General features: G+C 39.5%; 1 protein-coding gene and 1 long non-coding RNA gene across 4 annotated transcripts in view; both read right to left on the reverse strand.

Moving 5' to 3' along the window:
* Positions 1–19,344, reverse strand: part of LOC109399088 (DENN domain-containing protein 5A) — a 128,233-nt gene extending 108,889 nt beyond the window's left edge. For 2 of the 3 annotated variants that reach the window (XM_062855811.1, XM_062855812.1), the window contains exon 1: positions 17,945–19,344. In XM_062855811.1, the coding sequence (XP_062711795.1) occupies positions 17,945–18,254 (310 nt within the window). In that variant the 5' untranslated portion in view covers positions 18,255–19,344. The remainder of the gene's footprint in view (positions 1–17,944) is intronic. The other variant, XM_062855813.1, reaches the window with a different exon arrangement.
* LOC134289643 (uncharacterized) lies at positions 1,456–5,688 on the reverse strand. The gene is made up of 2 exons (XR_009998596.1): positions 4,270–5,688; positions 1,456–2,904 (listed from the first exon to the last, which is right to left on the reverse strand). It is a non-coding gene; the product is annotated as an uncharacterized LOC134289643 (long non-coding RNA).
* Positions 19,345–19,355: the final 11 nt, after the last annotated feature.

Here is a 19,355-nt window from a genome sequence, read left to right on the forward strand (position 1 = left end):
AGGTTAAACTTGCGGAAGGCATTCAAGGATCCTCTTAAGGATTCCTATCGGATTCCTTCTAAAATTCCTCCGGAGTTTCCTCTCGAGACTTCTCTCAGGATTCCTATACTAAATCCTGTTGGAATCACCTGGAATGAAAATACGTCTAAGATGAACTTTCATATGTATAGGATTGATCTACGCTTGCCTTTTTCTTAACTAGTTGATGGAATCATAGTCATAAGATAAACTATACAATGCCTGCCGCACTATCAAAGTTACCCGCATTATCAAAGATACCCTGTTTTACGGTACTTCAGGATCCTTTCATGGATTACTCACAGCCATTGCGCTACTTATCGAATAACACTTTATTATTTGTTTTTTTTTTTAGATTTGTGCGTTTGAACATTTGAAATAATTTAATTTTACAAAACTTTTTAGAAAAAAAAATAATTGACTTAATTATATGTATATTGACTGGTAATTTGATTCAAACAGTTCTTCGAGTCCTAATTCCTGGTAAATTTAGACCATACGCATCCAAAACTCGCTCCAAACCACCCACATGATATGACGTATGCATGCAATCAGCTGTAACTCTCTCGAAACTGACACACCGAAACAAAATTTTCATTTTTTTTACCAAAGTTGATTAGAATCGAGTAAGTTATTTGTGAGATCCTAACATTGTTTTTTTATAGTTAATAAATTTAGTCAATATAAAGTCAATAAAATAGGCCCTGAAGAAGGCCCGATCCAAGGACCGAAACGTCGGCGAAAATTATGTAGAATCAACGCTTTCATTTAAGACGGCACAGCCGAAAAACAACATTTCCCAATCCCCAAGTTAATTTCTGACAAATCAATTATTGTAGAGCATAGATGTGGCTGACCCTAATGGACGTTCCTAGAATATCCTGTAAATGCATTCAATTGCAAATCATCTCACTTACCGACTTCAGCTCAAACCGTCATTACAACCATTTCCAAGCCACAATCTTCAATTGGCAGCAGCAACAGCGTAACAGGGAAGTAATCTGTATAATTCGCGTAAACCCTCCGCACCAGTAAGTATGCGCGCCGCCTTACTACTATACCTATCTTTACCCTTAATGGTAAATCTGTTCGCATATGTTCACCACCACCGCGCCACAGCCGCAGCCGCCGCTTAGACTGACTGTAAAATACCAGGGATTATCATAATTGACGACCGCGCCGCGGTATGAAAACACATGCTCGCTCGTACAACAACCGCGCGAGTTCTTCCTATTATTACCCCACCATCGCACCGACCGGACCGCCGCGCAATGAATCTTAACTGGGTCGTCGTATGCGCATTGATGTAATGTTTTTATTTCTGAGCGAACCATGATCATCCGGCCGGCGCAGCGTATGGGGCATCATTACAACAACCCTTCGTAGTGGGTAGCTGGGGCCCCAAACGTGATCTTCCTGCCGCTAGTGTCTATTCAAACGATCTTGGTTGGTGTTTTCTATTTCGTTCGGTGCCAACAACCCGGGAAGGAATTCAACTCTCGGTACTTTTACATTTCTGAATCAATTCTAGCTGCTATGCATCTTGATTAGAATTAAGAAGTAATTGAACTCTATTGCATTATGTACGATGCGCAACGACTGGGGTTCTGGCACCAGGCAAAAATCAAGAACCTGGACTACTAGAAGCACCCTGGTCAAAAAAGAAAATGAGAGCAGAATTGTAAAATTTATGTTAGTTTACTGCCAAGATGTCTACCCCACTTTACTTACAAATATTGTTCCCCGGGACACCTGTGGAGGTGCAGAAGATTCCCCGATCTCTAGTGCCAATGTTTGTCGAATGATTATTCCTTTTTCTAGTAATTGTAAGAACGTACAAGACGTCGTCATGGGCATCATTAGTATCGAGCAAATCACAAGATACTAGATCACAAGCATCAGATTTTCAAAATTTGGAGCAATCACGGAGTAGCGCATTGTTCGGTCACAAGCGTCACAAGGTAAGGAATGTCATCCTTCTTAGAGGTAATAGGTCGAACCTCACAAATTTAACGTTGAACTTTTCGTCATTGAAATCATCGTCATCATCAAACATTTGAAAACAGTTTTTTCGTTCAAAACATTATTCACTGTACTCCACATGAGGAATATAATGCAGTGAATATATTTTCATGATCCTAGATTTGATTTGCGGCGAGAAAACTGCTTTTTATTTTCCGAAAAATGATGACGGATGCTTGAGCCTTAAACGTTTCAAACATATCCTTTTAACCTTTTGTTAGCTCCGTTAAACTTCTCCGACAATATGACGACATAACCTAAACGGGTTTTCAATCAATTCTGAATCTCTATGTGGGCATCAACCGAGGCGGACTATTCTCACTCCACCGCAAGACGACCGAGCCAATCAATTTCCACCCACATCACAGTATGATGGGAGGGAGGGAAGAGATAGATTTTATGGCAGGCGATGATCGACCGACGACGACGCCGCGACGCCACGGCCGTTCGGTCGGTCCAGTTCGGGCCAGTTGGTTGGCCTTTCAAGGTAAGATGACTGTTCACAAGTTGGTTTAAAAAATAGACAATAACAACTGAGCTGTAATGCGGATCCCGAAACAGAGCTGCTCAGCTCTGGTGCTAGTGGGAGCAGATGTGCTGGTTGATGTGACGTGACGTGCTGCGTCATTCATCCGCCTCCGTTCGGTGATGGATTGACGGGTTGAGTAGAATTTGAACTGATCGGCAACGAGCACAAAGTGGCTGAATTCACGTTTTCTCTAAACTAACACGTGTTTCTAAATCTGTTTATATAGGGATAACCTGTAATGGCGACGTGTAGAGAATCTCAACGGAGATCTTCAATGAAATCAATGTTGAATTTCAGAAAACTTTCAGGTTTTACTGCAGAAGACTTTTTTTAACCTTCACGGATCCGTCAATTTTGTGCCATTTTGTGATTAAGTTTAACTCACAAAATACTCGAAAACGTTTTGAAGTTTTAGTGTCTACAGTTGCTAATTCCGGAAGAAATTTTGGTCCTGGATAAAGTGTAAGCGTGCGGCAACATTAATCATCATGTGACCGGATCCCCCTATCGAGTGATTGTTGACGGTCCAGCCAGGAGAAGACCACAAAGAGTCCCCCACCGCTACACCATATTCAAACTGCGGCTGCGATGACGAGTCGGGTTACAGAACAGTAATCCCCACCGAACGACTGTCATGTGGTCCAATGGAACCGGGAGTCTGCTGTCCAGCGAGTTGTATTTAGTGAAGAAATCTACGACGAAAACCAGCACTTGGGTGGCATAGGTCGTCATTAAGGTTTGATCTTTCCTTTTTATACTAGTAATAATACTTTTCTATGAGTACGCACACAATCCAAACCAAAACTGGAGCAGTATTCTCCGTGCAGCTGAAACCCGGAATTTTCGACTAGCGAAGTTGGATTTTTCTCCAAATCCGTGCGTCGGACCTAACTTCGGAAGTAGTGCGCTGTATAGCGGACCAGGTTTACTATACAGCACACCACTTCCGAAGTTAGGTCCGACGCACGGATTTGGAGAAAAATTCAAGTTCGCTAGTCGAAAACTCCGATTTTCAACTAAATTGAGAATATCTAGAATCCATCTGAATGTAATCCATTTTTTGATATTTTCAAGTGATTTCAGTTTCTGAGTACTCAAAGTTGACCTCATAACTTCATCCAGAATGGGGGAGATCTATCTAATTTATTTTGTTTATTTTTTTATATACTTATTGGATATTTGAAAAATGTAAGGGTTGTATGAGGGGGGATCTGTAATGCTATTTTATTTTCGTTTCAGAGAGCGAGTAATGGCGCTTAAGCCTAGGCTTTCGAGCCCGGACACAGATCAAATACCTGTGTTCCATCCCAGGAGTAGGCATACCAATGGAGTGCGTATTAACCTTCTTAGCTTCACCACTCCCAACGATCTTGTACCTAATCCTCATTCCCCTGATAACGAAACGGTTGGTACGGTTGTCCCCGTTTCATCAATCCTCCAATTCGAAAACTTGTGTCAACCATGTTATTCATACGTGGGTAATCTGATTGCCACAATTTTTTGAGTTATCTTTGAAACCATTAGTCTGCACAGTGGGCCTGGCCGTTTTAATATTTGTATCACATCATACCTGATATGCTGCAAATATTAATGATGACAAGAAAATACCAGAAGTAATTTCGGTATTTCCAGGATGCTTTTCAATACTGGCTGTGCAAGCACTAGATTAGATTAGATTAGATTAGAAGACTTTTTTTAACCTTCACGTATCCGACCACCGACAACTCATTTTCAAAATGCTGGCATTTCGTCAATTTTCATCCGATTTTTTTTGAAGCCGCCCTCAATCGATCATAAGTTGTTGCAAGTTTATTATACTCAAGTGCGGCTCCGTGGTCGTGTGGCTAGGGTCACCAAGCTCTTAGTCGCATCGTGCTGAGGAGCGCGGGTTCGATTCCCGCCGCAGCTGTCAGGAAAAGTTTTCGGCTGTGCCACTGGGCGTTGCATGCTAGTCCGTTGTCTAGTGTCGTGCTTCCTTCAAAGAGCCAAAAGCTCACTGGAAGCATAGAACGTGTCCGTGTCTTTTAAGTTGTCATATTCCGGATTGTACTGGGGTCAGGGGGTGGGGAAGTTGTCTGTTTTGTCGAATAGCTAAAAGTGGTTATTTTGTGTGGTATTGTGTTTAAGAGGCCTCTGCGGGACCTGTTCCAGAAGTTCCACAGCGGCCACATCAGTTGAACTATACTTCAGTCATTTTTTTTTCTGCCCCATTCTCTCGAAACCAGAAATGTCCCCGATGACACCCCGTGGAACCTGTGCTAGATGCTCCGAGGTGGCCAAATTAGTTGATACAGACTCCAGTCTATCGTTTCTGACTCCTCATTCGAAATCATGAAGATAGATATGTTGCACGGCATGTTTGAGTTGAAAACCAGAAGTGTCCCAAATGAGGCCCCGCGGAACCGGTCACGGGGATCTGGATGGGTCAACTTATTGAAATCTAGTTATCGCAGTTGTGTCTCACTGTTCGTATCAAAAATTTCGCAGAAAATCGTTGGTTCAAACACAATAACACACGAAATAATCACTTTTAGCCATTTTGGCGACCCCCTGACCCCAACACAATCCGGAATATCCCCGGAGTGGTTTCCTGATATTGCATGGCCACTTAAGTATAATAAACTAGTACACGCACCATGAAAAAAGCTCGCTCGTGGTACACAACGTGTGCGCGGTGTCGCTGAGGGTGCCCGAAGACGCGACTGCTCGAGAAGGTTAATGAAAAAAATGCGATAATGTCGATCAAAAACTGTGCTCACATAGTGATAATCTATTTTTAACACAAGTTCAATTTAATACAATTTTCGTTGCTTCGATCAAGATCTATACTAAAATCTGTCAATTGCTGTTTAAGTAAATGCACCAATTTGTAAAAGCTTCCAAGTCTAATATAGACTACATACTACGGATACATGCAAACGATCACTAAAGAAGCATGTCGGCATTTCCTTCAAACGTTTGTGTACAACATATATTTTGGCAGACGGAAACAGGCAATTTACGGAAGCACATCTCATCATATGAATTGAACAAACCACGGCCACCACAGCAGCGTCGACGATCACCAGCAGTCAGTGGACGAACATTTGAACGGAGTGATGGATGATGTGCTCTTCTCGACAGTATTGCTGTGTGCGTTCAAGATGCAAACGGTGCCCAAATGCGCTTCAAACGCGGTAACACATGTTACCAAATGCAACGTAGCAACCATAGCCAATATCACCGCCAACCTAGGATTCAAAAGCTCCCACTGACATCGGGTTACTTGTTAGAAAATCTTACCGCATTTGGTGCTCCCGCATTTGACATTTGCATTTTGAATGCACACAGCAATACTTGACTCGAGAGGAAGAGTGTTTTCCTGATAACTTAAGCTTTAAAAATATTGAAAAAAGCGTTTTTGCCATCGAAAATAAGAAATTGAAAAATCACTGTGATTTCACCTATTACTAACATTAGACAACGGAAAACACATATAACACCCAGTGGAGAACTTTCTGTTTGTCGAACAGTTTTCACAATAGAGTTAATAAACTATAGAGTGAGGGGCAAAAGTTCGACCCTAGTTGAAAATTCAACCTTTTTCAAAAAATCGAAGCCGATGAAAATAAATAAATAGGGTATCGGGATGCTTCGTTGGCATAGTCACCTCATTCGGCCTATCTCAACGTTAACCAAAAACTCAAACAAACATGCCGAACTGGATATCGGAAAAGCTTTGGGCCAAACAACTGTAACATTTCGTTTCAATTTTAGCACTTTGGAGTATTAAAATTGTATGAAAATGTCACTTTGTTTAGCTTTTGTAGACGCCATGATTCTTCAGCTTAGTGGGTAGTCTATACACATGGTCAAAAATGGCATGATTCTGGAATATTTCGAATTACCTTTTCAATAACTGAACATTTGATGCGACGGTCAAAGATGCTAGTTTGAATTTGTGTGTTTGTTTTTAACGAATAATAACTATTTTACAAATTACATGTGGGCCGAATATTAAGGACATTTTTTACCCTTCTTACACCCATAAGAAGGGTATAAATACCGCTTGGAAAACCGACTTTCGATCCGAGGCCCGCAGGGCCGAGTCACATATACCAATCAACTCAGCTCGACGAATTGAGCAAATGTCTGTATGTGCGTGTGTGTGTATGTGTGTGTGTGTGTGTATGTATGTTACAAAAAAATGTCACTCACGGTTCTCAGCCATCTGTTGACCGATTTGAGTTCTCTTGGAAGCAAATGAAAGCTACTACATCCTAGTAGAACGCTATTGAATTTTTTTTTATTGGACGTTCGGTTACCGAGATATCTTTCAAAGAGTGCTAGGGAGTAGTACAACTTAATTATTTTAGATATTTTTGACAAAGTGTATCACCATAAATTTCTCAGCCGTCTATCAACCGATTCGGGTTCTTAAGGCCCGAAACGAAAGCTACTGCACCCTAGAAGAACGCTTTTGAATTTCATTCCGATTGGACATTTTGTAACCGAGATATCTTTCGGGGAGTACTTTGGAGTAATACAACTTAACTTTTTAAGAGGTCTTTGACAAAATGCTTCATAATAAATGAATCAGCCGTGTGTCAATCGATTTGAGTTCTCTCAGCATCAAATGAAAGCTACAGCATCCAAGTAGTATGCTATTAAATTTCATGCCGTTTGGACATTTTGTTTCCGAGATATCTTTCCACGAGTACTAAGGAGTACTTAATAAAATTTACGCTTTTGAGACAAAAAAAATCTGGTAGTTGAGCCCATGGTCGATGATTCTATTATGGAAAGCAATCAACTAGAATATTTTCTAGAATGACCAAAAATCACAATCATACATACGAATAATACAACAATAATTTTAATAAGTGTAAGAAGGGTTCTGTTCACCATAGGTGGATTAATTCAGGTTTTTCACTATGTACCCAAATCTTGGCCCATCAGTAAAGTGACGTCAAAAACACCGACAAAGTGACGCCAACAACATTGCTTGCGTAAAAACCAGAAAGAGCGAACAGAAAAAATAGATTTTGTGTGCGGTGACTATAGAAATATAACACAAAAATCGGGTTGCATTGTTTTCGTTACTAAAAAAGAGAGAACTTTAGTTTAAGTGATTTATTTATAGTTTTTTGAAAATTTGGCTCCGAAAATGTAATTTGAAAGTATGATTGGTGAACAAACAGAGATAATACCTCAGCAGAAATATTGAAAAAATAAGATAATAAGTGGTTCTAGTGCATGGAAAGCAATAGGCCAACGTTGTATCCACTAATAGGCCAATTTTTGTACCATAGACCAACGTTGCATACCATCACATCGAATCTTTTCAACTTAGTTAAGTAAATTCTTGAATATTTACGTTAGTTTACTTCTAATTGGTGAAACATGCATTGCCTAGAGTGCGTAATAGGGTCAACATATTATTTATAGTGCTATTAATCCATGAGTTATGGTCAAAATTGTCAAGGCGGTTTGCAAATTAGGCCAAGGAATGATCCATATACCCTACCGTGTGGTGATTCTACCATCCATGAGCTAAAATTTTGCTGAACAAAGTTACGCCAAATGTCTTTCCAATTTTGAGTTACAGCACTTTTTGTATGTGTGTGTTTTATTCGAACTCTTGCCCCACCACTGGGGCAAAAGTTCGAATCTAGTGTTTGTGGAATTTCGCTAACCGTAGCACACTATTTTGACACTTTGGTAATAGGAATACCTGAAACCACTTAATATTTGATGTTAGAACTGGAATACACTTTAAAATTTGATCTGGATTTTACCCAAATCAGGGTTAAATTTACTACACCAAAAATTTGTAATTTTCCGCCAAATTCAGATAAAACAACATTTTTTTTTCAACTTCAATCGAATTTTCTCACTAATTCTCTCATTCTTAGTAATAATATGTACATTTTGCAGATTTTTAGGTTTATACCTAAAGTTGCCGCATGACACGAACTTTTGTCCCACAATTCGAACTTTTGCCCCACTATGTGTAAAATATGATTTCCAAATCTTTTTCGTAAAATGTTATACACTCCCGTTCAAAAGTTTGGGGTCACCCCCTCAAAAACATGTCATTTTTTTAGGCCCATATCTCCGCCAATTTGCGTCCGATTTCAAAACACTAGGTTTCATTCAAAAGATAATAAGTAAAAAAAAAACTTTGAACATGATTTAAAAGAAACTTTTTCATAAAAATTTGTATGTAAACTTAACCCAAAGTTGCCAAATTTTCTAAAAAATGAATATAAACTTACGGCAGTGTCGCTGGAAGTTGGGTCGACCAAATTTTAAGATGAGAGCGGTAATATGACCCATTTTCTATTAGCTTTCAACTGCTTTTTAGAGAACTTAGCTAAAAAATCTAGAAAAAAAGTTATTAAGTAAATTAATCCTTGATGTCATCGACCAAAAGTTTGGGGTCACCCTTCAATATGATGTATCGGCCAAAAGTTTGGGGTCACTATCGTAAAACATGGAAAAGGGGCCGTTCATAAACCACGTAGACTTTTTGGGGGGAGGGGGGTTCTGGCCAAAGTCTACGCTCCATACAAATTTTAAAATTTTTGTATGGATGAAAGTCTACGAGGGGGGAGGGGAGGTTTGAGATGGCCAAATTTTGGTCTACGTGGTTTATGAATAGCCCCAAAGTGATTTGTTGATATCTTTGTCATCTTTCATTCAATTTTAATTCTTCTTGGCTTATTTGAAACAAAATGAATGATACTTACTGCATAGACATTGAACCACACATATTTGTTGAAATTTACATACTAAAACTTAACGTAAAGTTGCCTCATTTTTTGAAGCGTGGTAGAATGTGCTATCTTTACATAACATTTTTATATACAAAAATCGTTAAATACGTTAAGTTAAAGACATCAAACGTAAATTTAGTTAATTATCTTTGAAATGAGCCAAAAATAATTAAAATTGAACTATAGATGACGAAGATATCACCAAATCACTTTTCCATGTTTTACGAAAGTGACCCCAAACTTTTGGCCGATACATCATATTGAAGGGTGACCCCAAACTTTTGGTCGATGACATCAAGGATTAATTTACTTAATAACTTTTTTTCTAGATTTTTTAGCTAAGTTCTGTAAAAAGCAGTTGAAAGCTAATAGAAAATGGGTCATATTACCGCTCTCATCTTAAAATTTGGTCGACCCAATTTCCAGCGACACTGCCGTAAGTTTATATTCATTTTTTAGAAAATTTGGCAACTTTGGGTTAAGTTTACATACAAATTTTTTTGAAAAAGTTTCTTTTTAATCATGTTCAAAGTTTCTTTGACTTATTATCTTTTGAATGAAACCTAGGGTTTTGAAATTGGACGCAAATTGGCGGAGATATGGGCCTAAAAAATGACATGTTTTTGAGGGGGTGACCCCAAACTTTTGAACGGGAGTGTACATGCTAAAGCATCTTCAAAATATACCTAGTTACGCCCCAAAATAAAACATCGAATTCGATTTCATTACAATTCCATTCCATGCGATGGAAGAACCATTGCATGTTACAATTTTTTGATCAAAAACCAACATTTTGTCATAACTTTTCGAAATATTGATCAATTTTCATAAGTTTTGGAGTAAAACACTCTTTTTCAAAAAGGGTTCGAACAACCTTGATACCCAAAAGAAATGATTTGAATTGAGCTCAAAAGCTTCAAAACAAACTCTTGCCCCACTCGAACTTTTGCCCCACTTTACTCTAGAGGACGAATGTCGCTGCTGTTCTCTTTGTTCTTGTTCGAAAACATACCGGGTATCTATCTATCAAACTGCATACTTTTTCGCTTTGACACTTATATCCCTCCCTATCTTCGCTAGCAAGAGATGTTGCGGCGGCGATGCCAGCGACATTCTTCCTCTATAGTTTATTACCTCTATTGTTTTTACCGACTGGATCGGGAATCGAACCCACGCTCCGAGGCTTACGAGACACCTACATGAGTGATACCGCTAACCGCTCGGCCACGAAGCCTACAAAGTTAAATCCAGTAGCTAAAAGCCAAGTAGGTAGCTGATAACTCAAGGATCAGAAGTAAATGTAAAAAAAAACAAACGTGTAGGGTTGTGACCCCATTCTCAGCACTACTAAAGGTAATCCAAATTGTGCATTACCTAAATTCACAACGAAACGACCGTTTTCATCCACTTCTTTCATCTGAATCAGATACCTTATTACATAAACTTGCTGTTGACAGTGATTATTGTAAAGATTTTCTGCCGGAAAGTTTATTTTGAAGATTTTGAACGAATTTTCTGCACCTGGTTCAGCGCCAACTCCCGGCACTAGAGCCGAATTTCCAGCATAATCAAATGGGGAAATCACTTCGGCACCCATCTTTGCGCTGACGAAGTGCACTCGTCTGCGTTTAAAAGTTGTTTTGAGCACTTGTTGCGGCTTCAGAGTGAACGGGTACTCATTGAGTGACATTGACTGTGGATCCCGTTGCGGAAATGTTGTGGGAGAAGATTAACTTACGGTAGTGTGTTTGGGCCCATATAGCCGAGGCGGTAAACGCACGGGTATTCAGCATGACCATGCTGTGGGTGACGGGTTCGATTCCCGGTCGGTCCAGGATCTTTTCGTAAAGGAAATTTCCTTGACTTTCTTGGGCATAGAGTATCTTCGTGCCTGCCACACGATATACGCATGCAAAATTGTCATTGGCAGAGGAAGCTCTCAGTTAATAACTGTGGAAGTGCTCATAGAACACTAAGCTGAGAAACAGGCTTTGTCCCAATGAGGACGTTACGCCAAGAAGAGAGAGAGAGAGAGTGTGTTTGGAAAATATGTGGCAAGTGTTATTTCGATTTGTTTTGCTGTGAGGTGCCGGGAATTGGTGCAGGGTCCAAGTAGTTCGAAACCCTATTGAATACAGATCAAAATTTATGAAAAACAAAACAAAAAGCAGATTAGAAAACAATTCATTTTCAAAATATATTTATTTGCACATTTTACTCTACTACATTACATTACTTTGTCCCAACCAAGGCCGTTCATTTCAAGGTTTCAAGGACTAATTCATAAATAAGCTTTCATATCATGTAAAAACATTTTCTACCCAATATGACGGGAATTAGCGCATATGACGAAGTTAATTTCAACTCCAATTTATTTTGTCGTTTTCAAAAAAAAAAACATACCTACTGGAATACAGCTTTCTAGCAGCATATGTATAGTAACGGAAGACAGTAGAACAACACCCTCTGCCGCGTGTCCATGACATAAATACACATACTTTATACGCCCGAAACGGGAAGAAATCACGTTTATTACAACAGTAAACACTATTCCTGGAGTAATTTCGGGAGAACCATTGGAAATCTTTGGAATTTATTTTAAGGGTAGGTCTGTGGAAGAATCCCTAGCGAATCTTCCAAAAATCCCAAAAGAAAGCCTTGGTGAAATTCCAAGTTTAATTTTTAGATGAATCCCTGGGTGAATTATGCCGGAGAAATTATCCGAGAAACTACAGGATGAAACCATACAGAAATTACTAAGGGAATACCATAAGTAATTTCTGTAGGAACCTCTACGGGAGTTCCCAAATAAATCCCTTGAGTAATTTTTGAAGGAATCCCTATAGAAATCTTCTAAGACATCGCTAGAGGAATTCCAAGAAAACAACCAGAGGTAATTTCTGATATTTTGAAAAAAAAACTCGGTTGGAATTCCAGATGAAATTCCGTGAGAAATCCACGGAGGAATTTCTGAAAAAAATTAGAACGATTTTAGCATGATTTTCAAGAGAATTCAAGAGAATTTTGGAAACAATCATAAGATAAATTCTTAAGCAATTCCAATAGATACTTCCGCAGGAATATTATCAGAAAATCCTTGAGGTATTTCAAAAGAAACTCCCTAGAAATCCATAGAAGAAGTCCTATAGGGAAAGCCACAGAAGAATTCTGGATAAATCCCAACGTTTATTCAAGGACTAACTGTCCCGGCAAACGTCGTTCTGCCTGCCTACTGTGTTTTTTGACATGCAGCTCTGTAGAAAAATGCCCCGCAAAATGGAATTTCAAACTTTCTCGTTTTCGGTGTATTCCCGGTCGGTTTTCCCAAATATTTTTTTCGTGCGAACACGTCGGCGCCCTGCACGAATGAAACACTGAAAGAATGGTGTAGATCCGTTGGCCCGTTCCCGAGTCTATTCGTGACATACAAACACCATTCAATTTTTTTTATAGAGATAGATAGATGAAATTGTTGATTCATTTTTGGAGAAATAACTGATGGCATCAGTTTTTTTTAAAGAAATTCCTAGAGGGATCCACGGAGAAATACCTGGTGGAATATCCGGTGGAATTTCTGGAGGAATCCCAGCAGAAATTCTCGATAGATTCCTGCAAGGAAATTCTAAAAGAATCCCTAGGAAAATCCTTAGATGGTTCTGCAGGAATATCTGCAAAAAATCTGTAGGAGTCAGAAGAAAAACTCCTGGAGGTACCACAGAAGGAATTAATGGAATAATTGTTAGGGACATATCTGAAGGAATTTTTATAACAATCGTCGAAAGAATTTCTGGCACATAAGCAGAAATACCTGCATGGACCCTAATAGGAACAGGGTGTCTACTACCTGGAAAAATTCGGAAACCTGGTATCCTCAGGAAATATTGTTTAAGGTACACCGGGGCAAGATGAAACGCTAAGTTATGAAAATTATTTCACTACAATTTCAAAAACTTTCGTTCGCCAAAATATTGTTTGATTTAAAAACTGTGTTAAGATATTCACATTGTTTATCGTAGTCAGATAACATCAAGTTAATTTTCATCTTACCCCACCTGCTCCAACTTGCCCCGGTGTACCTTAACAGGGAAAACCTGGTACACTGATGGAATACCTTGCATAAATTTTGCACCGAATAAAATAAAACATTTGGTTAAATGAATAGAAATAAAGAACTTCCCTTTGTTGATCAACTCTAAAGTAGAGTCCACAGAGTTTACTAAATTGTTGGTATGAATAAAAACGTTTTCAAATATGTAGTGTTTCTGTCCTTCGTACATGAGATTTTAGTACAGTCAGAACTGCCAAAACAAACATTTTCTGGTTATGCTGAAAGTTCCTACTAGAAGCAAAGAATAAAAACAGAAAGAACGCCGTCTCTTGTGTTTCTCTATAACATTAAGTGACAAGACAAGTGGCGCTCTCTAATAGAATCAAGGTGGAAGTTCCCTGTATCAGTGTTCGTGATTTGTCATAAGTAAAGGTGGCGTGTTTTTGTTTTGTATCTGCATACAGTTAGCAACACACACTACCGCATGAAGATTCAACTTTCATCCGTAGATAGCGCTGCGATAGTGTCGCCTTGAGAGTCATCAGAGTGAGCATTCTTGAAATTATTATTCTTTGCTAGAAGCTTGTGGTTCTGTGAAGAAGTTAAAAATTCCGCCGGATGATTATTTGAAAAGAAAATAAATCAAGAAGGAATACCGTGGATAATCATGCTAGAGGAGGCCTCCTAGATCTTGTAGATATCTCCGATAAGCCGACAATTCAGATAAAATTCTGCAAACTCCTTGCGAACGTGGATGGATCTGGAAGTTAGAACCCATCTAGAAACTCTGCTACAAGGACTTTTTCAGAAATTCCATTATGGGTTTTTTCTAAAACTACTCTATAAATACCGTTTGGAATGTTTCCCAGGCTTCTCACAAGATTAATTTTAAAATTCCTCCTGGAGATGCTTCCCATCTGCATTTTTCCAAGATTCAAACAATTCTTTCCGGAACTCTTCCTTGTGAATCTATCAGGATTCCTGCATTCCAACAGAACTCTCCTGGAGTTTTTTTTTCACGCAGAGTATGTATTGCATTTTCGGCCCTCTGCACCACCGTGGGTGCCCAGGACTGAAAGTAAGTAAAGTATGTATTGCAAATGTTGTCGAGTGGTTTCTCTTGGAGTTTCTCTAGAGATTCCTGTTGAAGATAATCTGCGATTCCCTCTGGTGTTTGGTCTTGTGACTTCTCCAGCAAAACTTCCGATGATTTCTCCCAGAGTTGCAACAAGAGTTATTCCTGACATTTGTCCTAGAACTCCTTCAAGGATTACTCCATGAGTTTTCACGAATTTTATACAGGAGTTTCTCCCGGGATTTCCAACAAAATTCCTTCTGTATTTTCTTCAAGAAACTTTTGTAAGATTTCTTATAGACTCTCTCCCTGGGTGTCTATAGGAATTCCAGCTGCGATTTTTTTTCAAAAGAAATTCGTAGAATTTCTTTTGACGTGTCACCAGAGATATCTTCCGGAATTTCACCCAGAATTTCACTCAAAAGATTCGTTCCGCTGTGGATTCTTTCTTAATTTTCCTTGGACTTTTTTTTCCGGTGTACCTTCTGGGATTTTTTGCAGGAGTTGTTGCTTATGTTCCTCATGAAGTTCTTTCCGTGATTTCTTTCAAAGCTTTCTTAGGTTTCCCCTTGTAGTTGTTTACAAGTTTTCTTGCATTGATCCAGCTGAGATTTTCTATTAAGTTTTTCTCGGGATTATTCCCTAAGCTTTACTTAAAACCCCTGCCAGAAGGATAGGGATTTTCCAGAAGATTTTATTAGAATATCTCCTGCGATAGCTTATCAAACAGCCTGTAATGTTTCCGCAGAAATTTCGGAAGGAATTCAGGTGAAATCTGGCAAGATTTATTTAAGAAATATCGAGATGAACTTCAGAAAAAAATGCTGGGAAAAACTGGGACATTTCGCAAAAAGTTCTAGGTGTAATCCCAGGAGAAGATATTATTGAAATTCAAGGGCGAACTTTGAAATGCTCTACGAGAAATCCCATGATTAGCTACGAGCGAAATCCCGTGACTAAGATAGTGCTGAACCGCGCCACACGATATGCTATTGATGATCTGACAATATGCGTTGATTTTTACATCTATTCAAAGCTTATATATCACGCCGAGAATTATTTGGCTTTGTTCAGGGGTTCTGGCATAAATATGCTGGTAATTTAAATCAATAATGGGAAACAATCCACGGCAGATTTGTTAAAAAAAAGTTTCTCCATTGATTTCCCAGACAACCAATTTACACGTATAATGAAGTTTATGTTCATGTTATACGTACTTTTATGCGGTATAGTTACATCGCATAAGATGCAGTAAAAGTGCCTTATGCGTACAAAAGTGGAGGCGCCATACGTGCATTGACGGAAAAATAACGCTATATGACTTCTGGCGATATCTTATGCGATGCATGGTGTGCACTGTTGCGACGTAATATAGCATCGTATGCGACTTAATAATATTCACAAAAAAAAAACAATTCTTGTCACCTCAGTTTCGAACTAAGGGGCTGTCCATAAACCACGTGGTCATTTTTTTGGGACTTTTCAACCCCCCCCCCCCCGCGTGGTCATTAGTCCATACAAAAATTTTTATTTGTCCATACAAAATGGTCATTGGCCGAACCACCCCCCCCCCCTCATGATTACGTGGTTTATGGACAGCCCCTAAGAACCTTTGGATTTTCGAGCCCCACTTCACACTGAACACCAAACACTACTTCACATCAGCGTTGGAATGCACTTGGTTTCCGTGCGCTATCTGTAGCCCAAAATGACGAAACGTGATTTCCCGCCAATTTCCCGCACATTTATCACTACCTCTCTCTTGCTAGCACCACCCATTATAAATTATCTGGTCATTAAAACAAAAATGATGACTTTATAACTTGTTTTGTAACCATAATTATGACTGCTAACTTTCTTGTAGCTTTTTGGTACACCAACAGTACCTCTTTCATTGTTATCACATATCACATCGCAATATACCAACGATAACGATTCTAGCTTATGCGAGTTTGTAGGCACATTTTTACGAGCTTATTTTTACTTTTATGCGATTTAGTTTGTACACCAATGCAAGTTTCACTGACATAGTAAGAAAAGTACCAAGCGAAGTCGTATAATCATCGCAGTGCGCAATTATGCGAATTCAATTGACACTTTGCGAGTCCGCTCGTACTCTTTTGCGAATAAGTAAAGTTCGTCGCAATAAAACATCAAAATATCGTTTACTACGATGTAGTTATACATTATAAAAGTTTATTTGCTTTCTTATATGATTTTACCAGATGCATCACAATAAGTTCAAAAAATAACATCATATGCGATGAAAATTGTGTGTTGTGATAGTGAGTTAAAATAGTACTTTATACGATGTACAGCGTACATCCTTATGCGATTTCTGGTTGTCTGGGTTACTTCCTTGCTATCTAAAATGAAAGGACATCCGAATGATAGCGGCTGTTACTGTTGAGATACATAAATTAGGAAGCTGAAATGTGTTGTGCTTTCAGCATCTCGTAGTAGTTCCATGGCCAAATAATAGCATGTGTGATGCTTGTTAACCAAAATATACTGTGAAATGCTACGCATCGGCTGTCAGATTTAAAGTAGTACAGTCGGAACCCGCTCGTTGAGCCACAACCTACACCCAACCAACGAATTCGTTTCGCTAGTTGGGTGAAGTGACAACAGCACAAGGGGCGTGCGCATTGTTTTTTTTTTAAATCATGTTTGAGTTGGAAGCAAAAAGGAAACATTTTCAATTTGTTTTACATTTAGAGCAAAACTGATACGTTTTGCAAGATACATATATGGCCAATGCGAGAAATAATTATTTTCACCCATTTTTAGTCGGTAAAGTGAAAATATAGATGTTTATGAAACCACCCGGACCAAAAGCAAGCACAAAACACTTTCAATGATCGACAAAATAAAGATTCCCTATGTTTTGCATTTGTTTCGAAGTAATTGTACATATTCTTTTTTTTTTAAAGAAATATGAAATAGAATTTTTTTCTCGATTATCAGTAAAGTTTAAGCAACCAAAAACTCATTAGCTCGCCCCTCGGAATTACAGATTGGTTGTCATTTTCAGTTTGACATTGAATTATGACATCCAGGTACTTTTTAGTTGGCTGACAGCTCAACTAACGGGGCCCCAACTAAAAAGCCACCCAACTATTAAGCCCCCAACCAGCGAGTCATGACTGTATTTTAATTGCTAACTCAGGGCAGTTCGTCAGTCTAACTGCTATGATGTGGCAGTAAGCAGATAGACTGAAGTTATAAAACAGAAATACGGCTTATATCAATGCTTATTGGTTATATGGGTACTGTTTAATATACCCAAACGACAAGAGGGCCCATTACGAAGAGATTTTGAATCCTGTTGAAGTAGGATTTCAAGACGCTTTTCCTTGAAGTATATGAGAGTAGGGCGCTCATCTAACTAAAGGCAGAATTTTACAGGCACAATTATTATTTCACTGGCTCCGTCATTAAGTAGGTTAGCCGAAAAATATCCTAAAATAAAATATTTGTGTGAAGCATCCTACCTGCAAACAGGTCCATCTCGAGTCCGGACGCCAAGTCCAGGCCGCAGATGACGAAGTAATCCGCAAACCGACAGAACTGCTGCTGCAGACTATCGTTCAACCCTTTGGGTTTGCCGTTGACCTCCAGTAGACTGGTGGAGGTGCTGCTGGAAGCTCTACTGTTGCTGCCACCGCCACCGGAGCATGAATCTCCCGCACCACCACCGCCACCACTTGTGGCATCCTGTGGCTGTGATGATTGCTGTTTGGCACTGCTGTTATCACCACCGTTGTTGCTGCAACCATTGGCGGTTGTTGTTTTCTCGCTCATGTTGTCGGATTGATGCGATTGCACAACACCCCCTCAATTACTCACAGAATTGGCAATTTGTCGGTGGTTGAATTTTCGATTTTTGGCAACGCGATTTTACGAGCTGGCCAGTACGATGCGATGTTATTTACAAACTTTTCAAAGCCATTCTTCCTTTTGCTAGCACATAAGCAGCTGAATAAATAGAATAACCCCCAGTGGACGATTGCGTGAAGGGGTTATTGTGTAGAGAGCATGTGGTTAAGGTGAACGCAAAATAAAATATTGATACACACACTCCGGCACAAAGCGCTGTGCAGTGGACGACGAATTGGACCTAGGCATACGCGAAAAAACTATACACAATCGTGACTCGATGGTGACCTTCTTCACCAAAACATACGCTCTTCTTCGTTGGCTTCGTGGTTTTCCGCACTCGTTAAATGCCTCACCAGTAGTGAGAGAGCGCGAGAGCGTGTCGCACTAACACAATAAAACGCGCATATAATACGTAGAAACACCTCCCTCACTAACACACTCACACACGTGCATACGCGAGTAAAGAGCGTAAGACCTTTGGTTGCTTGTGGATCGATTTTCTTCGCTGCCTTTTTTCTTATTACCACTTCATCTTGGCAGCTTCATTTCATCTCGCCTTTGGCTGCGATGCTTTCCTAACTCTTATATCATAAGCACTGTGTTTTCCATGGCCTTTCTGCCGTGCCTTTCGTCGCTGCTTGGTGTATTGGTTTGAATTTTTAATTTATGTCATGTTTTCGTCAGCAGTTTCTTCGACGAGCCACGACCGCAGGAAACGATAATCGATAACGCGACACGGATTCAATCAATCTGTGGAATGCACCCCTTAATCTTCGCACGATCACTGCAGATCACCAGCGAACACGTTAACACCCGTCGCGATTTAGTCCACGTTTCACAAAGCCGTAATCAACTGCCTCGATCAATGACGTCTAATTGCGCGATTTCTTTTGTGTCCGAGGAGCAAGGATTTCTGATTCTAGCCTTTTCGCCTTCCAGCTTCCTTGTATCTGCGAGAACTGCGTTGCGATCCACGTACGTCCGCGTACATTGGTAGCAGAGGAAAGACAAAGACGAACTGAA

The sequence above is a fragment of the Aedes albopictus genome, chromosome 3 (assembly GCF_035046485.1).
Source record: "Aedes albopictus strain Foshan chromosome 3, AalbF5, whole genome shotgun sequence".
Classification (NCBI taxonomy): domain Eukaryota; kingdom Metazoa; phylum Arthropoda; class Insecta; order Diptera; family Culicidae; genus Aedes; species Aedes albopictus.